This window comes from Trypanosoma equiperdum (genome assembly GCF_001457755.1).
Source record: "Trypanosoma equiperdum strain OVI genome assembly, contig: ctg_1731, whole genome shotgun sequence".
NCBI classification, from domain to species: domain Eukaryota; phylum Euglenozoa; class Kinetoplastea; order Trypanosomatida; family Trypanosomatidae; genus Trypanosoma; species Trypanosoma equiperdum.
Genome location: NW_027123762.1, coordinates 11,889 through 32,384, shown reverse-complemented (window position 1 = coordinate 32,384; position 20,496 = coordinate 11,889). Strand labels below are relative to the sequence as shown.

General features: G+C 45.9%; 5 protein-coding genes and 1 pseudogene across 6 annotated transcripts; all 6 read left to right on the top strand.

Moving 5' to 3' along the window:
• Window positions 1-33: 33 nt before the first annotated feature.
• Window positions 34-753, top strand: TEOVI_000650900 (uncharacterized protein; the record flags this gene model as incomplete). Its single annotated transcript, XM_067223018.1, has 1 exon — window positions 34-753. One exon carries the CDS (start codon window positions 34-36, stop codon window positions 751-753), a length of 720 nt encoding a protein of 239 aa, XP_067079119.1.
• Window positions 754-1,308: 555 nt separating this feature from the next.
• TEOVI_000650800 (eukaryotic peptide chain release factor subunit 1, putative) lies at window positions 1,309-2,667 on the top strand (the record flags this gene model as incomplete). Its single annotated transcript, XM_067223017.1, has 1 exon — window positions 1,309-2,667. The coding sequence occupies one exon, from the start codon at window positions 1,309-1,311 to the stop codon at window positions 2,665-2,667; it is 1,359 nt and encodes a 452-aa protein (XP_067079118.1).
• A 1,980-nt stretch (window positions 2,668-4,647) lies between these two features.
• On the top strand, window positions 4,648-7,788 carry TEOVI_000650700:pseudogene (annotated as a pseudogene). Its single transcript has one exon. A coding segment is annotated over exon 1 (3,141 nt).
• A 780-nt stretch (window positions 7,789-8,568) lies between these two features.
• On the top strand, window positions 8,569-12,222 carry TEOVI_000650600 (Hereditary spastic paraplegia protein strumpellin, putative; the record flags this gene model as incomplete). The annotated part of the gene is made up of 1 exon (XM_067223016.1): window positions 8,569-12,222. One exon carries the CDS (start codon window positions 8,569-8,571, stop codon window positions 12,220-12,222), a length of 3,654 nt encoding a protein of 1,217 aa, XP_067079117.1.
• Window positions 12,223-12,841: 619 nt separating this feature from the next.
• TEOVI_000650500 (molybdopterin synthase sulfurylase protein, putative) lies at window positions 12,842-14,359 on the top strand (the record flags this gene model as incomplete). The annotated part of the gene is made up of 1 exon (XM_067223015.1): window positions 12,842-14,359. The coding sequence occupies one exon, from the start codon at window positions 12,842-12,844 to the stop codon at window positions 14,357-14,359; it is 1,518 nt and encodes a 505-aa protein (XP_067079116.1).
• Window positions 14,360-14,820: 461 nt separating this feature from the next.
• TEOVI_000650400 (uncharacterized protein) lies at window positions 14,821-16,407 on the top strand (the record flags this gene model as incomplete). The annotated part of the gene is made up of 1 exon (XM_067223014.1): window positions 14,821-16,407. The coding sequence occupies one exon, from the start codon at window positions 14,821-14,823 to the stop codon at window positions 16,405-16,407; it is 1,587 nt and encodes a 528-aa protein (XP_067079115.1).
• Between the last annotated feature and the right edge of the window lie 4,089 nt (window positions 16,408-20,496).

Here is a 20,496-nt window from a genome sequence, read left to right as displayed (position 1 = left end):
GAGAAGGACATGGATGTGCATGGTGATGTTCCGATGGTTGTGGAGGGTAGTGCAAATGTTGATTCTTCATGTGTGCTTGTTTGTAGTGGAGGTGCTGAAGAAGTTGTTGATGTCCCTGCAGATCTTGAATCGGTTGATGATGAAAATGTTTATGTTTCCGAATTGCAATCCACTGCTGTTTTGAATGAAGATGTTACATTGTTGTTAGATGAATGTGACAGAATGGTGGTAGGTCGTGACGAGGGTGCCTCTGGTAGATCTGTTGGCGTTCCAACACTACAGGCTTCTAATTTAATAGAATTTCCACCGCCATCAAATGGAAAAGAACCTGCTACCTCGAGGGAAGAGGCAGCTGATCTTCTTTTAACACGTGAGAGGGAACTGCTCGATGCGATGGAACATGAGAATGAGTGTATTGACATGCTTGTGCAGTCTCTTAGAAGGATGGATAATGCATCTGAGAAGGATAGGGCTGCTTATTGTGCCGAAGTGGACAGGTTGCAGCAGCAGTTTAAGCTGCTGGATGAAGCGGAGGAGGAGCTGACGTTGCTGCTGGCGCGTGCCACCCAAAGGTTTAATTTATGTCGTGAGGAACGTCGGAAATCACAGTTGGAGCTCTTGGAGGCGCGCGCGCGGAAGGAAACGTACAGTTTGGCACTTGCTATGATGGACCGGGAGTTGCGTACACAGTTTGATAACGATGGCAACCGTCGCCCAGGAGGGATGTTCCTATCCAAAAGTGACTCTTCATAAACACGTCTCATTTTTTTCTCTAGGTGGGGCACAGGTGAGTAGGATTGAATATCCGGTTACTCTGCCTTTAACTTCGGAGTGGAAATGGTGCCTTTAACCGATTTTTCACCTTGTACGGTATTGTACAGGTGTAGCTACTACTGATTTTTTTTTCACATTCGGCTGCACATTGGGTGTGCAACCGGACAATGTTTCGAAGCGGGTGCTGATTTTGGCGCTGGGGATGAAACCACGCGACAGCATTCGCGTGAGTTTGAGGTTGCTTCGTCTATGCAAGTGACTCCGTTGCTTTCACTAATTGCTGTGGACCCCTCCTGGGGGGAAGGGACTCAGTGGGCAAATCAAATGTCGTCTTTTTGGCTTGTTTTGATGCTACGGAAAATCGCTCCTTCCTCTTTTGTATTGTCCGCTAGAATACCCGTTTGTCACTTTGTATACCCACATTTTTGATGCAGTGTAACCCTCCCTCCTTTTCCCCATTTTTTCTTTTACATTTGATGATTTCGTCCTCGAAAAAATAATACAATAGTTGCACTAAGCGCTACAAGGTAAACCATGACCGACCACGAGTTGTCCGAGTCCGAGAAGGCAATTGAACGATATAAGGTGAAGAAGCTCATCCAAATGCTCGAGAGTGCTCGCGGTATGGGCACAAGCGTCATAAGCATTTACATGACCCCAAAGGAGCAGATATCTGGCATGGTAACCAAACTGAACAACGAGTACGGAACGGCCTCCAACATCAAATCGCACACCAACAAGCTTAGCGTTCAAAGTGCCATCACTGCCTCTCTCGGTAGGTTAAAGCAGTACAACCGACTCCCACCTAATGGGCTCCTCCTCTACTGCGGTACCGTCCTCACGGCAGAAAACAAGGAGAAAAAACTTACACTTGATATTGAGCCTTTCAAGCCGGTTAGCCGGAGCCTATACCTCTGTGACAACAAGTTCCACACCGAAGAGCTCCACCGCATGCTGGAGTCTGATGAGAAGTTTGGATTCATTGTTGTAGACGGTAGTGGCACAACCTATGCAACTCTTTGTGGGAGTGTGAAGGAGAAGCTGAGTTCATTCACCGTAGAGCTACCGAAAAAGCACGGAAGAGGTGGTCAAAGTAAAAATCGTTTCGCACGTATTCGTATGGAAAGGCGCCACAACTACCTTCGCAAGGTGGCCGAAGGCGCCACGCAATTATTTATAACAAACGACCGTCCAAATATCGTGGGGCTCGTGCTTGCCGGTTCTGCTGAGTTCAAGGAAGTGTTGTACCAGTCAGATCTGTTTGATCCGCGCCTGAAAGCGATCGTGGTGAAGGTTGTAGATGTTGCCCACCCGGGCGATGTGGGCCTCAATCAGGCCATAGATCTCGCGGCGGATGCGCTGTCTGGAGTTAAGCTCGTACAAGAGAAGAAACTACTTCAGGGATTCTTCGATCAGATCGCTTGTGATACGCAGCTGTATTGCTTTGGTGTTCAGGATACCCTGAAGTGCTTGGAGGCGGGCGCGGTGGAAACACTTATTGTGTATGAAGACCTTAACATTTACCGCTACACTGTTGTGAAGAATCGCGGAGCAGACGATGAGGAAACCTTCGTCCATGTTATGTCGGAGGAAGAAGCAAAGAGGTCTAATATACACATGCAGGAGTCCGGGAAGACACGCAATGAAATTGAACAGGAAGACTTTGTCGACTGGCTCGCGACAAACTACCGCAAGTTTGGTTGCGCCTTGGAGTTGATCACGAATCGCAGCCAGGAGGGAACTCAATTCGTCCGCGGTTTTGGAGGGATTGGAGGTGTGTTGCGGTATAAACTTGATATTATTGCTTTGCGTGATGTGGAGAAAAAAGAAGATGATGAGGAGCGCATTGCAGCGAACAATGAGGAGTTTGACTTCGACGACGACTTTATGTAAGACCACTTCCGTTTGGTATCGTTTTCGTGTCCGTGGACGTTGGGGCGCTCGTGCACGTTGTGTGTAATGAAGTAAATTTGAAATAGATGTGTGGTTAGCGTCATAAAGCTGTGGGTAGCAAGTAATTTCGTGTCAGACGCGTCATTTGTTTTGTCGAGTCGTTTACGGTGTGCCATCAATCGGAGTTTTTTTTTCCTTAAAAAAACTGTAGTTGATTCTTTAACGAAGGGTGCCGTGCTCCCTTACGGTGATGCGTTCATACGCTGTGCAAGAGTAAAAGGAGGGGGGTGGGGTAAGAAAGTTTGATTATTATTATTACTACTACTTGTGGAAGGCTTTGAGTGAACTGTGGAGAAGTGTCGTGCCTAACGAGTCGGTGTTTACCCCAACGGCATGATGGCGGTGCTTCGGTAAAACTCGTACCATACGATGAAGGGAAGCAACGAGAGGCGCATAAAATGTTGAAGAAATGACTGGGTAATTAAGTATCTAATTAAAGAATACTAAATATCTTTTGATACCGCTAGGAGTGTAACAACACGAAACCTGTGTATGTATTTGTGGTGTCGCTTTAGATACGAGTGAAGTGAAGGGAAGAAGAGGAGACCGATGGCGTGCCGGCGGCAGTAAATGGTTGGAAAGAAACAAAAGGTGCGTTTTTGTGTCTTTTTCGGAATTGATAGTAATGAGAGGAAGTCGGGGATCTGTGGCTCTTATGATTTTTCGTTCACATGGTTCTGCAGTAACGTGTTTCAACAGTACTTTTTTTTTTCCTTGTGTTTGGAGTCTCCTCACCACTGTTTTTTCCTGCGACTTCCTCTCATTGCCCCTCCCTTTACTGTTGAGACTTTGTGGTGCGGTTGCTAGAGAGGGTTAAAGGGGAGAGGAAAAAAAAGAGAGAATAGGGATGAAGGTACTACGGGCGTTTACGTGCGACTGCACGAACGAGTCGTGGTTTGTTTCCCTAAAACATTTACGCTTCTATACGCATTAGCACGCACTCAAATATATAGTCAAGACAACATTGGTTACTTTTTTGAGTACTGTTGCCTAACCGCTAATATTTCCCTATTTTGGACTTCTCGTCGTTGCACTCCCACACATATCTAACTGAAATCACATCTACACACTCATCTGTCGTAGTTCCTCTTTTTTATTTTCCTTTATATGTTCTGGGATGTGGGGTTCTGTCCCTTTTCCCTGAGTTTTGTCCCGGGGGGGGGGGCCGAGGCGCTTTACGACCCTTGCGTTGATCTTAATTCCCCTCTCCATTATACTTCTTCGTCTTTCCATTTTCTTTTTTTGCTTCACCGGAGGCGATCCCCCTCAAGAGGAGTTTCATTCTCTTTTGACTATATTTATTCATATAAAGGAAGTATCCGTATTTGTACTGGATGGTGTCACGTACAGCTCTTAACATGATCCAGTTGGAAGATCACTAGCGGTTGGGGAAGAGGGGGGGGGGCGGAGGGACATTGCCACAATTTGAAATTGTCGGGGCTGTTCTCTGTTCTCTCTTTCCCGTTTCTGTTGTATTTAATGATCATGTCCTTAGGAAAGTAGCGAATGGAGGTATTTATTGCGAATTCGTTTGGTTCGTCACGACTTAACGTGCGGTAACCGATGAATGTGGAAGAGTACAGCTTTTAATCATCGACACGTGATGCTAGGGTTGGTTGTTTGGTGTACGGGGACTGCATACAGCGTTGAAGGTGATACGAATTAAAAACTTCGTGTGGGAGCCAAGGATGCGGTGTTTGGGGATTCGTTTTTTTATTTCTTTCGTTTACGTTGTCAACTTTTGGTTTGACGCGCCGGGGTGTTCGAATACGTTAAGCGCTCCGCACCCTTCGTGCCTTTGTTGTCAGGTTCGTATCGGTAGCGTTGCTCTGTGTTGAAGTGTGTTCATTATTATTTTTTTTTTTGGGGTGGCTATTAGCTAACGGACACGCAGATATAAATGAATATATATATGTACTCATGTACCATTGTATTCATCACCAGACACATTTGAAGACTAACTGCTCTTTTCATGTATTTTTTCTCCTATTAAAGAATATGTATAAGCAGCACACGAACTTTGCGGCGGCAAACACTCCCCTCTTCACGCAGCTGTTCGGTTCTGTTGCTGCAGACACCTCGAAACCACAGCAGCGAGTCGAAAAGGACACTTCAGAAGAATTTAATCGGCGTAATTCGGCGGATCCGGCTCAGCTTTCCCGTGGAAGAATTGTGGAGATGCAGTCGTCTGGAAGTAAACGTTACCAAACTGCTGATAGTGCTACTCAAACCACTCTGCCATGTAGCGAGGTTGTTGGATCAAATACCGAGGAAACAACCCAGAACTTCTTACGAGCCTGCCAACCTCAGGAAGTTGGACCGCCGCCGTGTGCTGAATTCAAACCGATGGATGTTGAAGGTGGGGCTGATATCTCCGTGGAAGATGATGTACCTGCATGGAAGAAACCCACAATTCCCTTCCGGAAGATGATGCAAGAGTTGGAAAAGCGCTTCCACGAGCAAATGGATGTGCATCGCGGGCTTAAGTCTACGATGGAGCGCCTTGATGTTCTCCGAAGTGAAATTTCTCTCTACCAAGCTGAACAACGCACAGCAAAGTTGGCCGAAGCATTGCACCAGAAAAATGCTTATTCGATTGAAAGAGCTGCGCAACTCTCTGCTTCCGCTTATGCTTATGCGGAATCTCTCTCTGCATTTTCTCCAAAGCCGCCTCCTGCAATCACGACTGCTCCGCCCCAGCAACAAACGAAGGCGGCTGCTTCCGAGACCACCCCGTTTCTCAAAAGCATTTTGGAGTCTTATCAGAAGGAGCGCGAGGGCAAGACACGTGGGAAGAATGGAGAAGCCACTGATGTTCCCGTGAAGAAGGCGCTGTCTGTGGATATTATTCGTCAGCCGGAAGAACCGCTTCCGTACAAGCGCGTATATTATGTGCCTGTTGTGGAGGAGAAACCTAATAGTGTGAGCGCCGTCAGGGAAGATGGTGTAAATGATGTTAACTCAACAGTGAGAGAAGGGAATGGAGCAGGAGCTTCCACTTCTTCCGTTAGTGTCGTTGCCGCAGGCCCTTCAGCGGCATCAAATTCCGAAATTTCTATTGAAAGCGGCGGTGTATCAGCGAACACTTCTGTGGGGAGCTCTGAAGTGGGCACGAATGTGATTTCTCAGAGCTTGGACACGGATCAGGTAAGTGAAACCAGATCCCTATCCGCTGCATCCTCCAGAAATTCACCTCCCTCTCCAACATCTTCGACACCATCCGTTAATGAGCTTTCCGCCTCAACGGGGCATTCATCCATCGCCGACGAGACTGGAAGCAGCATTAAAAGCTCTCACTCGACTAATATCCTCGCCACGCGAAATGAAGGCAAAGCGGAACCGCTGGTGACGACACTTAAAGAATTTTATCGTGCCTGTGGAAATGCCAACCGTCTCATGCAGGCCCTACTTGGAAGAAATATTCGCCTGACAGCGGTAACGCCGAAAAAGAAAGGAGACGCATATAAAGAGAGGGAAGAGCACTCTGCCTCGTCCGAAAGTAGCGATAGCCGAAATGTGAAACAGAGTGAAAAACCCGAGTGGTTGGCTGCTTTGAAGCGCGATGTGAGAGATATTCGGAAGCTCCGACGGTTTATTGATCGCATGAAGCGGAATATTAAGTCGATTGACTGTCATCACCGTGCTCAGGAAGTGCGGCGAAAACTGTTTGTGAAAGCACAGCGGCTCGCAAAAGCACAACGACGGGTTCGGAACAACATGGATGCGGTGTCGGACGTTATGGATGAAATCGCGGACATAATTAGAAGTGATGCCAGTGGTGCTGGTGATGAAGACGAGGTGGTGGATGATATTTCTGTAGCATTTTCTGCGGAGGGTAGCGACAGCATCATGGATGAAGTCGATGATGAATTTAACTTCGGCGGAACGACGCGAAGTGGAGGCGGCATCTCAGATGAGGTGGATGATGAGGTGGTGGACGAGTTGCAGCAGAGTCGCTTAGGGAGTGCTGATGATGATGTCGTAACCGATGTTGTCAGTGAACTCAATTGGGCAAAGGAGGAGAGTGATTTTGCCGAGGCGCTCGCGGAAGTGAGTGACATCAATGACTTGTTGGATGACGAAGTTCCTCTTCCTGATGAGGAATCTCTGATGGACGATGTTGTTGATGAGGATCTACCACCTGCTTCCTCTATAGAAACAGAAGGGAGTATTGAAGACCGTGTCGCGGCCGCTGGTGTTGATGATGTCGCTGATAACGTTATCAGTGGCGCCGTCGACGGCATTGTTGATGATGTTGAGGATGCTGCCTCGTCCACCGTGATCACTGAGGAGTCGAGTGCTGATAATGCTGATGTGTCCAGCGTTATGCCGGCCTCTTCCGCTTCTACCCGATCGTCAGAAGACACTGAGGATAGCGTGAAGCGTATGAGAGATATGAGTATGAGCAGAATTTATGATGATACAGAATCGGCGGAGAGTGCTCTTAATGAACTAGAACGCGCTATGAGGATACCGACGAAGCAGCGCTCTCTGTCAAGTTCTGGGGCTCACCCGGTAAACTTCTTGGGGCTGGACATACAAAATGCGATGAGTGCCGAAACCCTTGTAACCGAGGAATTAAAGGACGGATACGTGGTCAGGTCCGACTCTCATACATGGGAAAGCACTCTCCATAATGACGTTGCTTTCCCCCCTGCTCCCGCCGATATTACCCTCAGTGCTGATATAAACACGAACCCACCCACTCTGCGAAGTCTTTCCACGCCGACGAGCGTTGCTTCAGTGGCGGGTCTACCAGTGAAGGCTCCAGGTTGCGCTAATTACGAAACCGATGATATCGTTGCTCAGCTTAACTGGAAGGAACGGCAGCTGCTTCTATTTGAGAAGATTCACCCAAAAACGATGTGGACTCAGGCAGAGACTGAGGACACACCAGCGGATGCGGAGGGGCCCGTCGAGGGTCGAGCGGGGTACCACTGGGGAATGTTAGAGACGCTCCTTCAGTATCGCTTTGCCCTTAATGCCGTCGACGAAGCTCATGATGACATTACTGATTACGTTGATGATTTCGAAGACATTATTTTTGATGATTACGATGCCGAGGAGAAGAGTTCGTCAGGTGCTTCTGAAGGCCTCGCTACCTGAAGGTGCGTTGGGAAGCCGGAACATTATTGAATGCGGAGCGTCCAGCAGTGTGATGCCACTGTTGTTCTTTTATCGACTCAAAGTACACTGTTGAGTCCAAACTTGGTGTCGGGTGAGCGTGTGCGTGCACACCTAAGACACACCGCTATAGAATTGGAAATACACAAATGTACACGTAGACGCGCGATCTTCACCTACATTATGAATTGCACATCTTTCCATTTGCTACTCATTATTTTATAATTATTTCACTTTGCTTTGGCACCATTCAAAGCAAATCCCATACACCTACACACTATAGATGCATATATTAGATGTTTTCATGGACTGCCCCGCCAGTATCTTCCATTTGTCCCTTCCAGAGGGATATAAGAACCATTTTTTTGTTTTTTTACTTTATATGCTCATGTATTGTGTTTCCACTATAATCCTCGCCACACCACTGTTCAGGAATAACCGATTTTGTGTACTGGCGATCCGTTACAACATTTTTTTCCCGTATCTTTTATATTCCGTCTTTTGCCGAAGCGATATTTGAAACCGCTGAGGAGACGAGGTGCCCCCCAAAACCGCTAGCGCGCTTACTTTATTCGGTTGGTACTCCTCGCACTGGGGCATTAAATCTCCTTGATTAAGTTGTGGTATTACGTGATTGTGGTCGCTACGCAAGAAAAAAAAAACATTTACCGTAGGGTGGGGGGTGGGGGATAAGGGGGCCAATTGTCTCTAGTGTAGATGAGCCAACAAAAGGGGAAGAAACATCGCTCGGACTTTCTCGATGACGACTGTGGTCAGAGTGCATTGCAGCTCGCAGCACGTGGTAGTGCAATCATCGTGGAGTTGCTTCGCCTTTCGCAACACATACCACGGGAGTTTGTGCATCCAGAGGAGTCGGAATACGCGGCGATCATAAGTGACTTCTCCTACTTCAAGGCAACAGAGGCATTCGAGGAGAACATTTCTAAATCTGAGGTGCTACTTCAGAGGGATGAGGTCTTCGGCAATACCCATGTGGAGTTTCTTGACCGCTGCTTCAAGTTGTTTCGCGGTGTATTTGGTTACGTAGTGGAACTCAACCGATTCGTGGAGGAAATACTCGATGGTATGTACGTCTCACACACTATTGAGTCCATCTTGGCAGATATCGATGGCAAGCAAATTCTTTGTGAAATATATCACCTCTACGGAGTTATGCTACTACTGCTTGACCACAGATTTGGTGGGAAAATACGGGAGCATATTCTCGTTAGTTACATACGCTATAAGGGGACTAGTGAGCCGAACATGATGGATGTGACGAGTTTGTGCCGCACAACCGGGTACCGTTGCGACTCAGCAAATGGGCTACCGCCGAATTACCCATTATCATACTTCAATCGCGTTCCAGTTGACAAAAAGGTCGTTGGAACCATTATTGGTCGTATTCGATCCGATGACATTTATCAGATGTCGTACAACTTTCCGGTGCCCGAGCACCGTAGCGCTGCTTTGTCTTTACAAGGAGCTGTGTTGTACGTGCTTCTTTTTTTCAAACCTGAGATACTCCAACATGAGGGGCCCGTTATGCGTGAAATTGTGGACAAACACTTCGCTGATAATTGGATCATTAATTACTACATGGGATTCACCGTGGACCTTATGGTGGCATGGCGTGAGTTCCCAGCCGCGAGGAATGCCATCAGTGGCACTGTGACTTTGGAAAACATTGGATATTATATGACACGGCAACGGCAGAGCATGTCGAGCGTGTACGATTCAATCGAGGAGGTTCTCCGCCAAGGAGTTCTCACCGAGCAGTACGTGTTGGACAATATTCATTCCACATTGCTTCCACTCATTCGCGAGGCGAATGTTGTGCTGCGTTGGTTTGTGCTACACACACACCGACTTGATGGCCGCAATTTCTATCATGAGAAAAGTAGACAAATTTACGAAATGATTGCTGGGTGCGTAAGGGACGATGATATCATCATGTTGCTTCTGCGCACAGCTCAGCTAGAGTTTACTCTGCGAGCCATGTTTGCGAACCTGTTGAAGCAGAAAAGAGCCCGCTGGGAATCCTCCCGACAGGAGGGGGCAATGAAAATGGCCAAATTGTCCACTTTTTTCTCGGGAAAGCACGTTTTGAGTGATGACATGTGCGACCCGCAGCTGGAGGCGTGGTTTATGGAGATATCGCAAAGAATCGAGGGTTTGGAATATGCTAACAGTACCATTGCCAGCAGGAAGATTCAAAAACTGATAAAGGCTTTGGAAAATGTGCAAGAGTTTCATCAGGTTGATAGCAACTTACAGGTGATTCAATTTGTACAAGACACTCGTTTCCTTCTACTCCAAATGATACGTTACATCAATATTGAGAATAAAGTTCTTATTACCATTGCCACTGTTGGGGATGTCTCCTACGCCTGGGAGAGTATGGCATACTACAACAATTATGTAATTGCAATGCAGTTGAAGATTAAGCAGAAACCTGATCTTGCAGTGCAGATGCGCGCAGTTTTCATGAAACTGGCGTCGCTGCTCGAGCTGCCATGCAATCGGATCGATCAAGGAGCGCAGAATGATGCACGCCTTCTAGTAGCCCTTGAAAGCACCTCTGAGTATTACTCTGGGGAGTTGGTGGCCTTTGCTCGACGAGTTCTGCACATTATCCCTACTTCCATTTTCAGTATTCTCCGACAGGTTATGGACATTCTTACCAACCACCTACATGAGTGCCCAACGAAACTGGCAAGGAAAGAAATGAAGGGGCAAAGTCAACTGAACGTGCGGAAAGCACTTTCGACTCACACAGCTGACATTGTGAAATACGCAAGCGGCATTTTGGCGATGGAAAGTACACTTGTCGGGATTATCCAGGTGGATCCTCATCAGCTTCTTGAAGATGGCATAAGGAAGGAACTTCTTCAACAAATAACGATGGAATTACACAACTCACTTCTCTTCGACGCGAAAAAACCGCCTTCGGCCGCCTCCTTTAATGAGGGGCTTGCTCGGCTCGCTCAAAAGTTGAACGGCATTCGCGCCTCCTTCGAGTACATTCAGGATTATGTAAATGTACACGGTCTTAGGATTTGGTTGGAAGAGTTCTCACGGATTGTGAACTTTAACGTGGAGATGGAGTGTAATGCGTTTTTACAAAAGAAGTTATATCCATGGGAATCACAGTATCAGTCGGAGAGTATTCCCATCCCTTACTTCGAGCCAACACCTGGTCGATCAACATACAGTTTTCTTGGAGGAATTTCGCAGCATCTCATTGCCATCACTGACCCCTCACACGCCCTTTTCCTCAAGTCATATGGGGCTTGGTTCGAACGCAACTCACTCGAGGAAGTTGTTGGCTCACGAACCTTTGCTAGCATAGGAGAAGCCATCGGTTCCATGGGGCTCGTTGCACTTGACAGGATGTTGTGCTTCATTATTGCGAAGAACCTACAACAATTGCTGAAGACCATTCGGGCCACTTTAGAGCCGTTGGAAGAAACGGTTATGAACCTGGCGGAGGAACTTTGTTCCAGTAGCCATGACCCTAGGAAGCTTATTGAAATTTACGAAAAACTGATGAAGTTGATCAATAGCAGTGGCGGTGAGGGTAGTGTCCCCCTGGAGACGAAGGAATACAACAATCGCGTTGTGATTAAGGACCACCTGGCCGAGGTGACAAAACTTATGGTGCTCGTTGGAAGGATCCAGATCATGCGTGTGATGATTGCGCACGAGCTCCGTTCGTTTTGTAAACTTAATAGCGGCTCGCTCTTTGCTGCCTTATCTACGGTTAATGAAGCTCTGCTGACAGACCTGCAGCATCACTATCATAGTCCCGATTCCCATCCGATGCCTGGTGAAATTATAAACGCTGTTTCGCCTTTTCTGGACTGTGCTGGTATAAGTGACGCTTTGACGAAAGTGTACGTTACATCCAAACCAATCCCATCGTTTGTGTTTTACCTGATTGCTCTCACATTACGAAACATACCGCGAATGCGTTACGATGATAAACTCGCCTCCATGGTGCCGTCAGAACTCAAGTACCTGCTGGATCCTGAGGCCCTCGTCATTGCTCTTGCTTTACTCCTGAAACAATTTCATTCAGATCAGCTGGTTCTGTTTTTGAACCACCTTTCCCGCGTGGTATGTGCTGTCGTCCGAAACTTTTACGAAGATTCGCAGCAACAACAACAACAGAAACAAAAGCAAAAGAAGAAGGATAGTGGTCCACAACAAAGGCTGGATGATATCCTGCCCGAAGACGCCGAGAAAATAGTGCACGTAATTCACGGAGTGGCAGAAGCCACAGGGGCCCCCACCTTAGATCTTCACCGCATGTTTCCGGCCCCGCTCTCTGGAGATTTTCGGTTGCCCGTTACTAAAGGAAAAGGCTGACCACTTTTATTGCTTTCAGTGGCTCTTCTCGACAATAATCCACTTGCTCCTTGCGACTTTTTTTGTATGACCTGTCGGTTTGCTACATTACTGTTTTTTGTTTTTGCTAGTAGCTGTTGCCGTGTCTTCCCTCGGAGTTAACTTCTCTGCGATCCCTGAGAAATGAAAAGGCTTCACTGTTTGTGTGCTACAGTTGTATCGGCTGATACGGAGGAATGAATGAAATGGATTACATAAACTTGTTCTCTGTTGTTGCACTTCTACGTTTGTGAGAGGTTATGTGCTTCCGCAATAGGAAGTGCCGCCTCCCTGCTGCCGTTGGTCCTTGCGATAATTCACCGCAAACCTATCACCTGTGCTCCGCCCTCGTTTCGTCTATTCTTGTTTTTCGTGCGCAAACTTTCTCCAACGTGTTCCTGCACTTGCTTGGTCGTGGGTTCATTCTTTTGACGGTCTGTTGGAATCGCCCCAAATGGATGTGCGTCCAAAAGAGTTTAGGAGGGCGTTGAAGTAAGTACAAAGGGGAGGGAAGCAACCACCATCGTTAAATTTCGGCGAGAATATATATATATATATATATAAGTGGTCAAAGGCAAAGAAAAGGAGGCAAGTTGAGGTTATGAATGTCCTTGAAGATCTTGAAGCTCAGGTAGCAACAGCAAGACTTAGACTTCATGAGCTGGAGGAGCGGCTGCACGAAGAGCGGAACCGAGTCAACTCGTGTGGAGCTGATGTGCTCACCTCTAGTGGCCCTTCTTCCATTGACAATAGCGGAGGCTCTACTGCAGGAGAGACTCCGTCTTTCGTATCGTCGTCTGGTTCTTTGACGAAATCTGACGTTGAGAGGTTTTCCCGACAGATTGTGCTGGAAGATATAGGCGCTAAGGGAATGGATCGCATTCGGCGAGGACGTGTTTTACTGGTCGGTGCTGGTGGTTTGGGTAGTACAGCTGCTCTCTACCTTGTCGCTGCTGGTGTTGGTGAACTTTGCATTGTTGATTTTGACACTGTAGAGCACAGCAACCTTCATCGGCAGATAATACACAACACAATGCGTGTTGGTATGTCGAAAGCCGAGAGTGCGGTTCAGTCATGTTTAGCCCTCAACCCTCGAGCCAAGATTCGAGCCATCACGGCCCCCTTCACACCCGCAAACGCAGAAGAACTTGTGCGTGGTTGTGACGTTGTGGTGGATGGTTCTGACAATGTGGCGACACGTTACTTAATTAACGATGCAGCGGCGCGTTATCGTCGACCATTGGTGAGTGGCAGTGCGTTGCGATGGGAGGGGCAATTAAGTGTTTACTGCGGCGGCCTAAGCTGCCCCTGCTATCGTTGCCTCTTTCCAACGCCTCCACCAGCATCGGCTGTGGGAAGCTGTAATGACACTGGAGTGGTTGGCCCCGTGCCCGGTTGTATTGGGTGTTTGCAAGCCACAGAGGCTCTTAAGTTGTTGGCGGGTGCAGGTGATGTCCTCGAGGGTCGGCTGCTTTTGCTTGACGCCTTGCGGATGCAACTCCGCGTCGTTCGGTTGCGGGGGCGCCAGAAAGACTGCCCGGCTTGTGGGGAGGCTGCGAAACTTAACGTTGGCAAATCGCTTCAGCAACTTGCCGCGGAGCGACCAGAATATGTTATGCCATCGTGTGCCTCAGGAGCGCTGCGGAGCGCAAATATGTTGCCTGCTGAGGCCAACGTGGCTCCTTCTGTGTATTTTTCCGTGTTGCAGAAGCTTTTAAGGGGTGAAAGGATGTCGTGGATGACCCTTGACGTACGGCCCAAGGAGCAGTACGACATGGCCCATCTGCCTCACAGTGTCTCTCTCCCATTAAAGCAACTGGAGATGTGGAAGCGTGACGGTGTGCTTCAAAACGAGTGGGAGAAATTTGTCAACAGCGTACCGTGCGCCAGCAGAGGGCCGATGGATGTCTACGTCATTTGCCGTCGTGGTATTTCATCCGTAAAAGCTATGCAGGTGCTTCTTCCGCTTCAGGAGTGGTGCCCTAAAAGTTGTGGAACGGATGTAGACGGCAAAGCAGCGATACATCAAAATCCCGGCAAACGGTTTCGCTTCATTAATGTGGATGGGGGGCTGAATCGCTACCACCGTGAAGTAGACAGAAACTTCCCCTTTTACTAAAATCCATTGATTTACCTATTAAGGTAATCGGACGTCGTGCCCCCACATCTGGTAACGCAACACATATCACATCTTTGACAAAAAAAAGAAGGGAACATAGCCCGCCAACAAGCATTTTTGTCTCTCCCCTAAAATCAACCGAACTTGTTCTTTTCACTTGCTCCCTTCTGCATGGGATTGCTTTCGTGCCTGGCGTGCACCCTGAAAATGGATGGGAAACGAAGTATAAAAGTAAGTTTATTATATAACCTTTGCGTCTTTCCCGTCTTTGGCAGCACAAACGTGCGTTTCGTTTCGTCCGATTGCTGCATCGCTCGTGCTGTATCGGATGGCTGATTGTGCTTTGTTTCTATTACCGATTCGTCGTTTTGCAACTTTTGCTTTCTTTTACCGCTAAACTCTTCCATGAGCTTCGTTTAGGGAAGGAAAGGAGTTCAGCAAATTGTGGTTAACTGAATACCATGAGCCGTCCGTATACCAAAGGAGGTGGCCCCAACCGAGCCGACAGCCGAAGGCGACGGAAAGGTGACTACGATCGTGATGTCCTCACCGATCGCGGTGGACATAATAGCAGTTGGAATGCTAAACCTGATAGAAGTCGGCGAGGCAGTCGGGGTGGTTCCGGTCCGCCGGGAAAAGGGACTGGCGGTAGTGATAATCAAGTCCCGCAGTCAACAATGATGACAACTCTGTTGGACCTTCTCTTTCAGAAGTCTTCCAGTGTCATCTTCAACCGGGAGTCTGGCATGTTAAATCTTTCAAACTTCAGTCAGTCTCAGGATCTTACTGATGTTCGAAAGAGTGTGGACTTTAACAACGTCACATTCTGCCGGAGCCTTGTGAGTGTCATCAAGAGTCACATGGGGTCGATGCTACGGGCTGTTGCTGTCAACGACAATAAGATAACCAAATTGTCTGTTTTCTTGTCGGCGTTGGTGGAGGCTGACCTTCACATTGGGATCACAGCGTTATCGGCCACCGGGAACACCATTGACGACCTCTCCTTTATTGGACCCCTGAAACGTTTTGTTAACCTTGGTGAATTAGTTTTAAAGGAGAACCCCGTAACGAGACGGGAGGATTACAATTCAAGTGTGATTCAAAAGGTCAAGTCACTCATGATGCTTGACGACAAGGTTATTAACCGCGCACCGTTGCGCCTCCCCAACCCAATACCATCAAGCCTTTCGCAACTTCAGTTTCAGGTTTTATATTTCCTTGAGGCTGACGTTTTCTCCGCTGCGGCGGAAGGGAAATGGGATACCCTGACGGGGGTCTATGCTAAAAATGCCCTCTTTAGTGTTAGTCGTTCAGAGGAACCCATTGCGTGCCGCATCCCATTTGATGCGAAGCACAAATCAGACACACTAAACCCAACCCAGCGCAAGGTAATGACAGATGACTTCGTTTTTTTGCGTAAGAATGTGCCATGGCGGAATCTTCACGTAGAAATTCATTCTTTACGTTCCATCGCTTGCGGGCAAACGAAGGCTGTGAAAGCCATCAATATCCTCGGAGGGGGTGAGAGAAAGTTTTTTTCCGTATCGCATGAACTCAATGGTAATGCCAATGTTGTGTTCCTATCGGACAACATGGCGGTACCAACATGTGTCCTAACAATTCATGGAAGGTTGTTTTGGCACTGGTCACCAATAGATGGTGGCGAAAAGATATTTGCGCGCGATGATGCCCCTTTTGTGAGTTGTTTTTTCCACCGCACCATGTCCTTAACGTTGGACCCAAACGGGACGACATGGTCGGTGCACAATGATATGATGTTTCTTCGCCCTGACCGACTCCTCCGGCAGGAAAGTGGTGAAAAGGCCCTTCCTATGTTCTTTGCGAATGATCCCATGCGAATTGAGGAAATGCGGCGTCGGTACCTTCCACAAGCAAAAACTGATGTGATGAAAACCATTGTGGAAGCCGTAAGCAGCGATGCCGACGTTGTAGGTTTTATTCAGAATTGTCTTGCGAAACTGCCACCGGATCAACTGGAAATCGCCTTGTCGGCAAGTGATGTCATGGCAAACTTACTTGGAGGTTAAGAAGGGAATATAAAGAAGACATCAAAGTTGTAATACCAGTGCAGTCCTAGTTCGTCTGTGTTTGTGTGTGTGTGTGTGTGTGTGTTTTAAGTGGGAGAAGCGACGAGTTGGAAAGAAAATATTAATCCTCCAGAAGCATGGACCCAAATAACTTTTTAAAAGGGCAGGGTACCTTTTTTTTTTCGTCTGGTGCTTGAAACTAAAAGGGACCTGTGGCCCAATGTAAGTGCCGGAGAATGAAACAAATGGCGAGGTGACGCGTTTTAACAAACTGACCCAGGGAAGAGGCAGTGCCACCTACTCAAGTGTGCATATATGTGCGCTAAGGTAGTTGATGGACAGGAACTAAAAAGAAAAAAAGGGGAAAAAGCAATCATGGACTAAGGGGAGTGAAAACTAATAAAACAAAGTTTAAAAAAAATAGAGAGCAGGAAATGAAGTGTTTCCGTTTCTGCATCGCAGGATGTGGAAAAGTGCGGTTCAACGTGTCGTCCGTTTGGGTTGTCATTATCACGCAGGCACATCTCAATGATATTATCCGTGCACTCATAATGTTCATGTTTCGAGGGAATGCCACGACGTACAAGTTGCAGAATTCACTTCGCTTATTTCTACGTCTCATTTCAACGTATTGTTTTAGTGGTAATTGATGCGAGGATTATGACTGTAGCGAAACAAATATGCGAATGTTCATATGTGTGTGTGTGTGTGTGTGTGTGTGTGTGTGTGGGAAGCCTCAACGCTGCCGGCTGGAACTACACGCTGTTTCTCAACCGTATAAGCCAAAAGTGCATATATATATATATATGCTTGCATGTATGCATAAGATTGGAGTGGAGGACAATCAACTCGCTCCCCCCTCATCCTGTCGTAATTTTTCTCCATTTTCTTCTCCTTACCTGTTTGTGCAGTTGTATCTGGTCATGATTTTTTTCTTTCTCTCCTTCCCCCTTGTTTCTGTTGTTTCATTCTGTGTTATTTACCTTCTGCGTTCTCTCTTTTAATTACACTCCAGAACTTGTGATCTTTTCGGCGTGTTATGTTTTGAGGAATCTCATGCACGCGGAGCGCACCTTCTTAAAATCACATGTGATAATTACTATTACAATTCTGTGGTAGCGGTTATCATTATAATAATAATAATTATTATTGCATGTGCCATCTGGTTTCAGAGAAGCTTTTAAAGGATATAAATATCCATTCAAGATGCAGCACAAGAGAACTTGTACACAAAGGTGTTAAGACATAGTCATTACATAGGGTAGCCAAGGTTCCATTCATTAGTTTACAATTTGCATTTTTAAAGGGATACAAGCGCATATTTGGTTTATTTTTGTTTTGTTTTTCACATTAGTTTCACATCTCATGAGGTTTCACATATGTTCCGCTTTCTCTCCCGCCTCTTTTTCTTTCTTTTTCTTTCTTTCTTTTTGCATGCTCTTCTCTCTCCGTCATCTTCACCACTGAATGCTGATTTGTTATGCGGCTCGTAAGTCTCCCACCCGATTATTGGCTAACGTATAATTTGGAATTTTCACGAATACATGCACTCTTTAAATATGCTGATTTTTTTCTTTTAAAAAAAAACAATAAGAAACAAATAAGTTATAAATATATATATATATATTTATTTATTTAATGTATTTACATATGTTTCGATGTATTTGTTCACTTGTTTAAATTTTTTGTTTTTTTTTGTTGTTGTTGGAGGAGGAGGAGGAGGAGGGATGAAAGGGTGACGGATGTTACTTCACTGCGTTTGCCCTTAGGTCCGTTTTCATTTCAACAAAACAAAAACCTCCTCCCTTCCCTCCCTTCCGAAATGGAAAAAGAATTATGTGAGCGACGAACCAATGGAGGAATGGACGGCCATACAAAAAAAAACAACACGCGCACAAAAAAAATAATAATAATAAATGGAACACACATGTACGAAGAAATTTAAACTATAACAAAGATACACAGACACGAAAAAAAAAATAAATGAAAAAAAATACAGAGATCATCAGTGCACACTGAGCGCGGGGGGTGGGGGTGCAAACGATGAATTACATTTAATTTGCACACCATTCTCTGTGAGTCTTATGACTTCATGTCATGGCAGCGCCCCCTGAGCATATGGAAGTTTTTGTGTTTTACTTCTCGGAGCCGCTTCAACTGCGCTGGAGTGTTGTGCTGCTTTTACTGCTACTGCTTTTATAGCTTTTGCAGTATTTACTGTGGTGCTTAGCTCTTTTAGCGCCCCGGTCTAACACAATTCGCATATTCACACGTCAACATATTTCCTCTTTGGAGTACATAAACACATAAACACATACACGCATACACAAATATGCATATATATATATATATATATATATACGCAAGTACTCGCATCCATACGCACAGATGCGTGCATGTATTCATGAATAAATGATTATGTGCATGTGCATATTTGGGCGTTTGTTTCCCTTTTTTTTTCTCTCTTTCCACCCTCCTTCCAATCAACACCTCCTGTTTCTTACGGGAGGAGGGAACGGGTCGGAAGCGCTGTGGTTTAGCCGTTTATAATTCCTTCCTTTTTTCTTTCCCTCTTCTTTGCGCGTCAGCCAGTTGGGAAGAAATATAATGGAAGTGAAGAGTGAAACGGTAATGGAATGCGTATTTCTGCTTGCGTTTATTTATATTTGTATATATATATATATATATATATTTGTGTATTTGTATGTGCTTGTGTGCGTTTATGCCTGGGGGGGGGCGCTGTGTTTGCTTTAATTTATATTTAATCGCACTAATGAGACAACTCACCTCAGGAAAGCTTGTGCCAACTCTGTTACGTGTGGTAAGACACAACAAAAAAAAGTTTCGTTTCAATATCAAAGATAATAAAATAAAATAAAATACAAAAAAAAAGAGAACGATGTAGTTGAAACAAAATCACCAAAAAAAAATATGTCTGGTCGTTTGTGGGTTTGAGGCAAGTTATCTCGCTTCTCTCCTTTTCCTCTCTTTTTGGTTTGTCGTTCGCTTATTTCTTCCTTTCGAGAAGGATGGAGGAGAACATTCTTTCACTTAATTATCCCTCTTTATTTAATTCATTTGCTTCTTCTGTTGACATGGTGTGGTGCGGTGCTTGAGGATGCAACTAATTTATTTATTTATTTTTTAAGTGAGCCTCGCACCGGCTGTAATAATGTGAAAAAAAAACACTTTCTCACACCAGTGCGCGCACGAAGAAGCTGAAGCAAACATTATCGCTTGCATTCGTCGGTCATTTTGTGTGGGTGAAAAGGATGACGGGTGAGAGAAGGGAAAAAAGAAAGGAAAAGAAAGAAGTAAAAGAAAAGAGAGGCGTGTGTGTGAGAGAAAAGGAGAGTTGAAGAAAGGAGGAGCGGGGAAAAGACATAACATAACAAGACAAAACAAAATAAAAACAAAACAGAAATGAGAATCCGGACGCGGTGACTTCAGAGATTCCGTCGGTCTATGATTTATTTTTCTCTTTGGGCGATCAGGCGACTGTTGCGTGTGTGGGAGCGCAAACGTATTGCCTCCTTCCAAGTGCAGTTACTCACGTTATTAGCGGTCGGTTGTTCTTCCCCCCCTTTTTTGGTACTTGTGGGGTTACAATAGAGTTGTTGCTTTCGAACGAAGGAAAGACATGCAAATCTTTTTCAAAAAAAAAAACAAAAGAGAGGAGGAAAATGATGAAATCAACAACATTCCAACAGTAAATGCATTTTAATGAAAATCGAAACCGATGCGTAGTGAAGCGAACTTTTTTTTTTGTTTTACTTTATCTTCTTTTTATTTTTAGCTACTAACCAGCGGAGAAGGAACCTTCTTCACCCCTGAAGGTTTGGTTACTTTCTAGGCATCTTTTGTCCGACGCCCTTCCGAGGCCAATGAATCTACTGAATTGTATACATTTGTAATTATGTATCACCACTGAAGCGTAATCGGTGTGATTTTCTCTATTTTCCATTCAACATCTGCTTCATCATATTTATTACATGCACTCTTTCTTTTTTTCTTTTTTTTCCATTGTGGTGTTTTTTTTTTTCCAACTCTTTACAAGCTCACAAAGAAATAGACGTCGAGACAGGCAGG